Here is a 10,868-nt window from a genome sequence, read left to right on the forward strand (position 1 = left end):
AATTGTATTTTTAATTTAATTAATTTAACCATGGTTGGTATGTTTGTTGACCTGCCACAATCAAGTTTTTTTGTGAAAATACTTTTTGGAGTGCACACTTGACTTGATACTATAATTTCACTGACTTGTTATGCTTATGTAGGCCGAATCCTGTAGTAGAAAACATTCTTAAATCTAAAACTCATAGATCAGTGTCATGTTATGTGTCATCATCACAACATTATACTTTCTCCATTGTAGAGTGGAGAACAACTGTGTACATTGCTGATTGGTCCAAAGCTCTGCCACTCAATCTGTTAATACTCTCCACTTCCTCTGTCCTCCTTTCCTGGTGCAGCCTGGGAAGAGAAGGGAGAATGGACCTGATCAGCTTGAGTCGCCGAAGCATGAACGACCCGCTTCTTTCAACCTGTCCTTGACGGGAAATTGTGGGACAAGATTGAGAGTCGGCGTGTGCCATCAGCTGCTTGTGAGATCTGGAGCTCTCTGATGGCAGATGGTGCTGTCTCTGGCTGGGACTGGGGATGCTGAGTGTGGGGAGGGAGGGCCTGTTTGAGCTGGGACAGCAGCTCCAGCAGCAGGGGGAGTATCAGGCCGCCCTGCACTGTTTTCTTAGCTGCCTGCTTGGACTGACCCATGTGCATAGCTTTACCTCTTTGCCAAACTGCCTGCATCAGGTAAGCAAGCATCACACTGTTTTTGTCCCACACATGGATGTATTTACACTCCAGGATATTGTACATCAGGCACTTGGAACAAACTAATCATTCCTTACATTGTATGTCTAGTGTAGTTGTCGTAGTTATCAGACTAAGGAATTGTTTGAACAACTCATGACATCATCCAAAACTTTTAACAACAGTTTTTCTTTACAGATTGCAGAGCTGTTCATCACTGAAAAGAACTGTATCCTGATCAATTTTGTACTTTGACCAGGCAGCCAGACCGTAGATCATTTACGGAATACAATATGAAAAGGATGTGTTGGAAGAAGGAGTCAATGTCTGTTAATGGGGTAACAATGTCACGTTTGTCCGGCAATACCACAGTGTTTGTCTAAAGCTGAAGCTTTAGTGGTAAGAGGATTTGCAAGCTCTTATCTTGGCACAACAGAGCGGCCGAGTAAACTAATTAACTTGTATCTGCACTTGACTAGGTTGCCTACTGCCACTTAACAGCCTCCATAAAGCTTAACATTATACAGCAATGGGAAAACAGACACTGTTGGATGTCAGTGTATATACTTCCTTCTCCCTGTCGTGGAGACATTGTCTTTAACTATCCTGCTACATGACCCAGGGGTTACCCCTCACTGACCACTGTTTAAATAGCAGCATTTGTTAGGTGTCGCTTCAACTCAAGCAATCAGCAGGACCCTTTCAGCGTGAAGCATTATCTACTTACCTCGTAGGACAGGGTGACATCCTTTGGCCTGCAGAGCATTATTAAATTGTCACATCAATATTAATGCCTGTGTTAAAATGTAGTTCATTTAGTGACCTGAGCAAGCAGTGAAAATAATTATGTCAGGATTTTTTTTTAATTCCAGTTAAAAGACACTAGTCATTCCATGTCCCTTTGTGTAGGTCAATGTTTAGAATCGAGCAACAATATATATTTTGGGGAACATGTGTGGCTATGCACGACTAGACTGTGTGTGGGCAATAACTGCTTTGGATGTGAGACTTAGCTAACAGGAGAGTGAACTTTGCACAAGTCAAACGCTGTTTTAGTTGATCGATGTTTACTGATACAGTTCTGAGATAGAGTGCAGCCAAAGAAGAATGAGGTCAGAAAAATCTGTGTTACAGTGTTCCTATCGACATGAGGGGGGGGGGGGGGGGGGGTATAACGGTGTGTTATTTACATTTCTCTGTTTCGCTTATAGTAATTCTCAATGATATACCACAGAGTGCCTTATGCGATCATGAGGTGTGCAGTGGGGATCGATCTAAATCCAGATTACTGCAATAAAAAAGGGGAGTGGGGGGTTAGTTATACTGCAAATAAATCAGTTTTAACTAAAATGAAACAAGTTGAGCATTCTTTTCAGCAAATAGGTGAAATTTTGTTAGGTTGCCATGAGCTTTTTCTAATATAAAATGCATATCTTAGTTAATTGAAGTGTGTTATTAAAAAGAAATGTGTCAAAGGGAGATAGAATTATTTTAATGATAGTGCTGTGCATAAAGTCAATCACAAACGAGGAGAAATGTATAGCTTTACAAATGACAGTTTTGGTTTAAATATATTGTCACTTTAGTCATTTATTTTTAGGCATGTGCTCTTGAAAATTCACTTAACAGCGTTTGCTGGTGTCATTTCATAGTAGGCCAAGTTCAAAGAAATGTTTCGGACAGCGTGAGCAGGCATTATTTTTGGATGTGCTATAAATAGAAAGGCATTTGACGATAACATTACTGTGAAATGAAAGCTCTTTCCAATAAACATCTCCCTCATAGTTAATATTATAGTGGGGATGTACTTTATCAATACTGAAAACTATTTTCAATTGTTAAATTTCTTGAACAAATTAACAATTTGCACCGTTTATAGCATAAAGAAGTCATTCTTTTAATGTGTAGTAGGGGAGAGCACAAGAAAGTAAGTTGAGCTCAACAACAGGGTTGTTTTTATCTCCAACAACAGACAAATCCCAATGGACAAAAGAATAATCCTTTACCCATATAAACAGATGAGAAAGCCCTCCAGTTCATCCAGGCTGAGAAAATGTTCTATGAAGTTGCATTGATCGAGCTCACAGCTCTCCATAGGAGCACAGGCAAGTTCACTAAGCGTGACATTATGTTTTATATTTCTATGAACAGAAAATGTATTCACTTATATTTGTCCATTATGCCATTTTCTTCATAATCTGAGATGGTTTCACAAAGTGTCATTTGCTTGTTATGATCTAATTCTTGCTGTTGTAGGTGAAATTTTTCAAGTTGTTTGTTTGAGCATAGACTTTGTTTGTTGTCACCTTGCATGCATGTGTGTCAGAGTGTTCCAGTGGGTGTGGTGAGTGTTTTGTTTGACCCGCTTATCTGCCTTCTTCTACCTATATCTCTCTGCTCTAGTCTCCACCTCTCTGTTGTTTCTCATCCGTTTTCCAAGTAGAAAGACACCGTATTATATATAGAAAGCTTGTATATAGTCAGAAGAGAGGACTTTGATAGAGCCTGTGTGTTTTGGGAGCAAGGAGACCTAAATCCTATGCCCTGCATTTGTGTAACAGGGGCCGAGAAGGACTCTTCACTTTGCTCTGCAGGATGGGTGTCCCCAGAGGAGCTCTCGGAGCAAGCCTCCCAGGCACAGAACCTCGAGCGACTGGCCCAGCTTTGTATTATGAGCAAACGGTAGGTAAAACTTCCAGTATGCTGGACTTGACGTTTCATGTGAATTGAAGCAATCAGTGGGCTTGTCAGAGGTTAATTCTCTACATACATCTGTTTGTTTAATACTGTAGGAGTTGTACTGGCAGATTGTTTTAATGATGAGGTAATTAATTTACGTTTTTCTTTGGACTTGATAATATAGTCTCTTTGGTAATATATACAAACATCTGACATGCAGACAGAAATATGGTCAAATTATCTTTTTATGAATATAGTCTTGAAACACCTGTGCCTTCATCTTTTATCAACATTATGGGAAGGTTTTTTTCAGGGTTCTCTGATTATGCATCCGCCATGAGTCTCCTTAAAAGAGGCGAGTTGAAGCGAGACTGAGGCATTACTAATTGAAAGAATGTGTGGATTCGGTAGGGCAAGTCTGACATTCTGTCATGGTAAACAGAGGTTGCTCCACATTTTTACGCTTGAGGTGAAGTCATGAGGGTGACGCTGTGACGGGTCACATATCAGGGAACACAGCTGGGTGATCTGTATTCAACCGAGTACATAAACTCTAAACAACATCAGCACGTATTCACTGGCAAAAGTAAGGTTTTTTCCACTTCCAGGCAGCCAAATACCCACTGCCTGCTTATCAATTTATTGGATGGGTTTATTGCTGCATCTTAGGATGTTAAAGAGGAAAATATACAGAATTGATCTTAATCCCAGCTGCCTTTGTTGTTAAAACCTAGGGGGAAAAAGGAAAAACTCAAATAATATCATATATTATAATATTGAAGTATTTTTTGTACAATTTGCAGTGAATATGTTTTAGTACTCTTCTACTCTCGTGTGTTTTTTCATCCTTTGGGCTCTACAACACATGCCTAGGGTCAGATATATTGCATGTATTAATATTGTGTGTGACAGGTCTTTATAATTTCTTTGTGGTGTTATTAATGGATTTCCCCATCTCCCTTTCAGACCTCATCTTGCACTTGAGTACAGTGGTAAGGTATGTCTTTTTTAAAAATTGTTATTCTCTTGTTTTTTGTTTTTAACATTTGAGGAGTTTCTTTCTAATTTGGACTCTATTCAGGCTGCCAAAATCCACCAAAGGGCCTTTGGTAATGACCACCCTATAACTGCCAGAAGCCTGGAGCTCATGGCCACAGTGTATGTTGAAATTGGCAAGACTGAATATTCAGGCGAGTAAAATTTATATTTAGATTTTTGTGAAATTAATTAACAGGATTATTAGTGATTTTCAGCAAATGCACAAAATCCCAAATCCTCAATATGTCAAATTAGTGGGTGCAGGCAGAGTTCATTAGAAATTAAAACACGTAGAGTTTTGATTTAAAAAAAAGAAACCTGCAGTATTGAAAGTGATCATATAAAAATGTGTTTGCTTGGTAGACTCCCTGGGTCATTGTATGTCAATGCTGTCAAAACGCTTCGGTGATGATGAATCGGTTACTGTCACAGTCAACGGTTTTCCTCATTCACATCAAGAAAAACACTCAGAGATTCGTCACAGAAAAGACTCCCACCACCACCACCACCAACAGCAAGACAAAGTACAATTCAAGGTATTTACACAGCTACACTTGCAAACAGACTCCTTTTGTCCTACTAGGGGTGTTTCCTTTTAGAAATAAAAATGATATAGCAATACATATATCATTGGTAAGAGCATGGACTTGCATGTAGGTGTGGGGATGTGTACATGTCTTTATTTTAAGATGTTTCCTGTTTGCATGTTGAAATTTGTAGCAATGCAATCCTTCTCGTTTTTTTTTTTTTTTTATTGAGCTTCCCAATGACAAAACCCCTGCATCCATCCTCAAGAAGCCAAGTCCTCCTTACAGATCTGATCCAGAATCCAACCAGAGGCGGAAAAGTGAGCGGAGGGTTCGATTCCAAGATCCTGAGACCACAGTACATGGTGAGGAGACAAATATCTTTTTTTTTTTTTTACAGTTTTATTAGTTATTCTTTTCATACAATGTACACAACAAAGAACAGAAAAACAATTTTCCTGCGTCATCTTCACATAACCAAATGGTTTGCTTCTAAGGGTTAGCATGCATAAAAGCCAATCTCTGTGCCTCATGTAGTGAAAGAGTATAATCTCGAGGGATCAAACAGCTATTTGTACATGGGATTTTTTTTCCCTGACATGTTACATTTCTATTAACCCCACAGATGTTCCTTCCTGTAACGATACAGGCAGAGAGTCTGTATGCAAGTGCATGGACTCATTTGACACACAGGGGGATGTTTTGAGTACTTCTATTTTCCCCTATCATATTAATTATGCATTTATTAAGCATCTGAGTGGTGACTCATCTTGTTAGCCATAAGTACTAGCTCCTACAGATCAAACAAAAAAAATGTTTGAACCTCTTTATGCTTAAAAGGGTCGTGGGGGGTGCTGGAGCCTATTCCAGCCAACTATGTGCGGTGGCCAGCCAGACGGACAACCATTTAGGCTCACACTCCTACCTATAGGCCCTATAGTAGTAGTAGTAGTATAGGGGCTATTTAGTGTTCAACCAGACTACCAAGTGGGGTTGTGTTTACTGGGTTGTCTGTGGGTGTGGGTGAAACTCGTTCAATAGGCCACTCCCAACAGACATGGATTGGCCCCTTCCCTTTTAACACAATTGTAATTGTGGGTAAAACTGCTCTGCGAATGATGTGTTGGTAGTCAGAAGTGTTGATCCTACAAAGAATTGTAGTTTTTAAATAAGATTGTCTTTCATTTAGTGTGCATTTATGTTTCTCTATATAGTTTATGAGACATCGCCACCCCGCCCTCATCTTTTAAGAGTCATTTGCCTCTTCCTGATGATGTCCATCCTGGGTGTTGCCATGTACTATACAGACAGGCGACATCCACAGCGAGCATATGAGCAGCTGGAGGCCATACTAGCTGTTTACCTACTTCACATTAAGCAGCTTGTGTGGACATGTTGGATATGGCTGACTATGCAATGAAAGGTACCAATCAGTGGAAAGTTCAGGTTTGGAAAGATGCTTGAATTCTACGAAAAGGTCTATTTACTAGAAAACACCAACCTTCCCTTCACAAACCAAACCTCACTAGTGTTTTCTGGTGATGGTGTATTGATACATTAACCTGACATTGGTGCAGGCAATTCTACATTGATGAATGTGAATCCAAATTGTTATCCATCTTGCATATCCTGCATTTATATGGGTTAGAGTTAATTTTATTTTGGATTTGATAACTGCAAAACATTCCAGAAAAACTTGTTGGTGGAAAAAGGAAACTGGAGAAAATGTTCAAAACAACTTTCGTACAGTTGAAATCAATAATTGCTGCGCGTTTATACACGTTCATGTACAGTGGGGCAAATATGTATATAGTCAAACACCAATTGTGCAAGTTCTCCTACTTGAAAATATTAGAGAGGCATGTAATTGTCAACATGAGTAAACCTCAGTTAATAGAAAATGGAAGACATACAAGACCACTGATAATTTTCTTCGATCTGGGGCTCCATGCAAGATCTCACCCCGTGGTGTCGAAATAATAACAAGATTCATTATTTCTCATGGTTGAGTTTCACCCATGTTGACAATTACAAGCCTCTGTAATCTTTTCAAGTAGGAGAACTTGCACAATTGGTGGTTGACTGAATTCTTATTTGCTCCACTGTATGTACTATACACTACATTTAACTTTCAATTGCAGTCACTACACCTTATGCCTCCCATTTATTTATTCATGCACACGTGTTGCTCGCCACGAAATTAACGAAATACTCTTATTCGTATTGCACTTGATTGTCTTTGAATGCAAATAATTATTTTATTATGGTACTATATGATATGAAACTAAATATTTTTGTGGAATACACTAACAAATATTACAATAATGTTTGTTTTTTGCATTTATCCACAAATGAATGTAATTTTTAAAAATGTACTGGACAGAATATTCAACACACTAAATAATCAAATACAAAAGCTGCATCAATATTATGCTAGTTGTAAAAGATTACATTGCTCTGTTTCGTTTGAGTTTTATTTGAGAGGATTGGTGATATTTGGGCTATTCTACTTGCAAACAAGCATTGTTAGATAAAGACAATAGTGAGTCCCATTCTTTGTGTTAAATCATTTTTGATGCATCACATGTATGGGACCTGGTTGCCCTTGTGCAGGTATATTTAATGCGGCCTCTGAGTACATTTGGCAGCTGTAATTTGTGTGAAATGAGGAGGATTCGGCCCCCTCATTGATGTTGTCTGGGAGATTACTTTCTGTCACATTGCAACACTAAGGGACAATCCATTTTAAAAATCATCCCTTATCACATGCATTTGAAATTGTTAAAAACTAACTGTTATATTTCTTTTGAAAGGCAATATTCAGATTGCCTTTCTGAAGCCATTTGCTAATCAAGTTTGGTTTGGTTGAGTGACAGCTGGATCATGTTCAATATTACTGTTATTTTGAAGTGAAACACAGATGACTAGCAGAAGAATTGTAAAGTGAGTTTCCTTTATCAAAGCATGATTGGAACCACCACATAAGTTTATGTGGAGGAGCATGTCACAAAGTGGAACTCTCATTATGAGCAAAAATGCACACCCCATATTTACCATTCAAACTGTTTTTCATATAGTATATTTCCTGAAGTGCATTAAGCCAAAGCAATATTAAATATAATATTAATATGGAAGCAAAGACATTTTATAAAAAAAAATAACTCACTGGTAATGAAGAAACATGTATGCACGTTTTAGCCTTGCTGCATTTTATGTATGGTCACTTTATAAAAAGTGCCTTTATGAGGGATTTTCATGGTTGCTTCTCTTATGAATTCTATTGTTTTGAATAAAATTAGTCAAATGGCATCAGAGGTTTTGTGACATGCATTAATTTCTGCTTTTATGAAACAGAGCATGAATTTTTAATGCTGACAGTTCTTGGAAGGGAATATGTACTTGAGACTGTGGAATACAAACTGCTGAAATCATTTTGGGATGGATGCTAGAAGTACAGTTAATAATTTTTATAACTGCATCACTAATGCAGGAACATCACAAAAGCACAGTTTTATTGAATTTGATGCAGCATGCAGGATTATTTGTTGATTTTAAGATTTTATAAAAGAAAAATCACGTTTAACTGTGTACAAACCACAATATATTTGATCCAAAACTCACTGAATTATAATTTAGTCATGCATTTTTGTGTCATGCATATGGTTCACAAATACATAATTCAGCAAAGTATTATGGCATTTTTGTGGATCTTTAGTGGTAGAATATTTGCTACGGATATCGTTGTTACGACCCATCAGTTTAAAAGGAGGAAAAATAGCAAGGATCAATGGAAATTAATGGTAATCAACTTAAACTGGTCCATTCACTATCTGCACAAAAAATAGCAACTCATTTTGATTGTCAAAAAGGGTAAGCATTGGAGTTTGCCATGGGAAGAGAGGAAATGTATGGACTTGGGAGTTAGTGAATATTTGGGTGTAGGTCCTTTTGCCTCTTAGATGAGGCCGGTTTTGAGGTCAGAGCTGCGGCGAAAGGAACGTCCAAGTAGCAGATCCTTCTCATGGATGAGACTATCCAGCATATCTTCTTGTCTGTAGTTATGGTATACCTTGAGGAAGGCCAGGACAGTAATGGCCAGCCATGTGAGCCACGAAGCCCACAGACCAAACTGAAAAAAAAATGAGCAGATTTTATTTTAATGATGACAGGTGGAATCTTTTGGATGGCTCCGTAGGGTTGTGGGATTTACCTGAGCTATTGCAAACTGGTCATAAAAAGCAGAGTTGTTCAGACCCAGTTCTAAATCAGTATCCTGCAGGTCTTCACATCTAAGGGAAATAGATCTAATTTGAATTCACAATACATTTTTTTTTTACGATTGAGATCCCTCACTAATGTTTTAATTACAATTACATTCCCAGTTTTCAGGACTATTATCATTTCACTCTCAAATTAGTAGTGTAGACCATCTGGTTGGTTTTCAGAGTGGGCATTGCCTCCCCCAAGTGTCAATAATGAGTAAAGTATATTGTTTTATTGTTTTTCTATTTATTGCAAATAATAATAACATAACACCAGTCATATCATTCCCTTGCAGAATGTTAAATATTTACTAGTTTGATGTCCATTGAACCTTTGTGCTTTTAATTTGTGTATATTGGAAATGATTTACTTAATGTATGTTAGTCTAATAGATGAAATGCAACACTAACAATTTATTTCAAGTGTTCTGTGTACTTATCTCCTACCTGCTGGGCATTGTGCCACCCTCAGTGATTGACTCACACCAAACGTTGAAGCCAACACTGACCATGGTGCTTGACAGGAAGACGGTGAACACCACCAAGGAGCTAATCAGCAGGTTGAGGAAAGCATTAAAGATGGAGCTGCAAAAAAGGAGGTAATCCATAATCATTCCTGTCATTTTGGTTGTTTTTTATAGAGATTTTCCTTCATCGCTGGGGGTTGGAGACAGCACATTGGGTCTTACTATTCACAGTCAACAATGCACATTTTAAAAGCTAGAGGAATGAGAACAAAATGGGAAATCCTACTAGCAAAGATTGTAAAACAACTGGAGTATTAGGTAAAAGTGCTAACCACTATTATACACACAATGTTAACTTGTGATAAGCATTCACATAAAGTTGCCAGTAAGTCACATCCTACACAAGGAATTGAACTCCCATCATTTAAATCTGGGTTAATAATTTAGACAAAATCTTGCTTTATCTTGGTGAGTCAAAAATAGACTTTGCCCCACCCAATTTGTAATCAGTTAGAAATATTCCAAACATATTTGGCCATTGGGTGGGCGTTCCCAAAGCATCCTTTTGTCATAAGTGGTTTCCTCTTGTCGTTTTAACAATCGGATGATGTTTATGGCCGTGCAATAGGCAGCCCGTTTGTGTTCTTCTACCTTACTAGCCTAGCTGTTTTAATCCTTGTCATGCTTCAAGAAGCACGTTACTGGAGCGTCAGAGATAGACGCATTTAACGCCATTAAATCGGAGAACATCGCGGCCAGTACTCACTCATCATGTCCTTTGCAAAGGAAAAAGAGTAGCCTCCAGGCTTGCACTGCAGACAATATGAGGGAAGCAATCCCGACAAATGCGATGAAACTGCACGACGATTCTGCTCCCCATTCCTCCACGATGAAGCGCTGTTTCGACACCGTGATGTTCTCATTCTGCCACATCCCACGCGTGAACAACAAGCATTTCCCCCCAAAGTCCTCGGTGTTTTCGGACAGAGGTACCACTGCGATGAAGCCAAACACAAAGGCTAAAAAATAAAGAATGCATTGCGCGAAAATTAAATTATCGAGGGCCATTTTCCTCTTCTGTCTCCTCCGTGCGGGGTCCAGGACCAGTGCGCATGCCCAACCTCTGCAGGACCGTCCTGCAGAGGTTGGGCATGCGCACTGGGGACAAGCGCAGCATCCGGAGACGCACTGGGGACAAGCGCGTCATCCGGAGACGCA

General features: G+C 38.8%; 2 protein-coding genes across 2 annotated transcripts; one reads left to right on the forward strand and one right to left on the reverse strand.

Annotated features, from left to right (window-relative positions):
* The first annotated feature begins 335 nt into the window (after window positions 1–335).
* Window positions 336–8,230, forward strand: c13h14orf180 (chromosome 13 C14orf180 homolog). Its single transcript, XM_077731489.1, has 9 exons — window positions 336–677; window positions 876–906; window positions 2,696–2,782; window positions 3,239–3,359; window positions 4,323–4,353; window positions 4,438–4,546; window positions 4,758–4,930; window positions 5,154–5,286; window positions 6,136–8,230. The coding sequence occupies exons 1-9, from the start codon at window positions 525–527 to the stop codon at window positions 6,339–6,341; spliced, it is 1,044 nt and encodes a 347-aa protein (XP_077587615.1). The 5' UTR covers window positions 336–524; the 3' UTR covers window positions 6,342–8,230.
* Window positions 7,890–10,743, reverse strand: tmem179ab (transmembrane protein 179a, genome duplicate B). The gene is made up of 4 exons (XM_077731490.1): window positions 10,417–10,743; window positions 9,631–9,768; window positions 9,132–9,210; window positions 7,890–9,050 (listed from the first exon to the last, which is right to left on the reverse strand). The coding sequence occupies exons 1-4, from the start codon at window positions 10,716–10,718 to the stop codon at window positions 8,877–8,879; spliced, it is 693 nt and encodes a 230-aa protein (XP_077587616.1). The 5' UTR covers window positions 10,719–10,743; the 3' UTR covers window positions 7,890–8,876.
* Between the last annotated feature and the right edge of the window lie 125 nt (window positions 10,744–10,868).

Source organism: Stigmatopora nigra, chromosome 13 (genome assembly GCF_051989575.1).
Source record: "Stigmatopora nigra isolate UIUO_SnigA chromosome 13, RoL_Snig_1.1, whole genome shotgun sequence".
Lineage (NCBI taxonomy): Eukaryota > Metazoa > Chordata > Actinopteri > Syngnathiformes > Syngnathidae > Stigmatopora > Stigmatopora nigra.

What these genes read in the sequence shown, in the direction of transcription:
- tmem179ab (XM_077731490.1), bottom strand. Translation starts at nt 10,718, where the DNA reads ATGGCCCTCGATAATTTAATTTTCGCGCAATGCATTCTTTATTTTTTA. An exon ending in GGTGGCACAATGCCCAGCAG is followed by an intron (nt 9,211 to 9,630) that starts GTAGGAGATAAG and finishes TATTTCCCTTAG; the next exon opens with ATGTGAAGACCTGCAGGATA. An exon ending in ACCAGTTTGCAATAGCTCAG is followed by an intron (nt 9,051 to 9,131) that starts GTAAATCCCACA and finishes TTTTTTTTTCAG; the next exon opens with TTTGGTCTGTGGGCTTCGTG.
- c13h14orf180 (XM_077731489.1), top strand. Translation starts at nt 525, where the DNA reads ATGCTGAGTGTGGGGAGGGAGGGCCTGTTTGAGCTGGGACAGCAGCTC. An exon ending in GTTCATCACTGAAAAGAACT is followed by an intron (nt 907 to 2,695) that starts GTATCCTGATCA and finishes CCATATAAACAG; the next exon opens with ATGAGAAAGCCCTCCAGTTC. An exon ending in AAGACAAAGTACAATTCAAG is followed by an intron (nt 4,931 to 5,153) that starts GTATTTACACAG and finishes TTTTTTATTGAG; the next exon opens with CTTCCCAATGACAAAACCCC.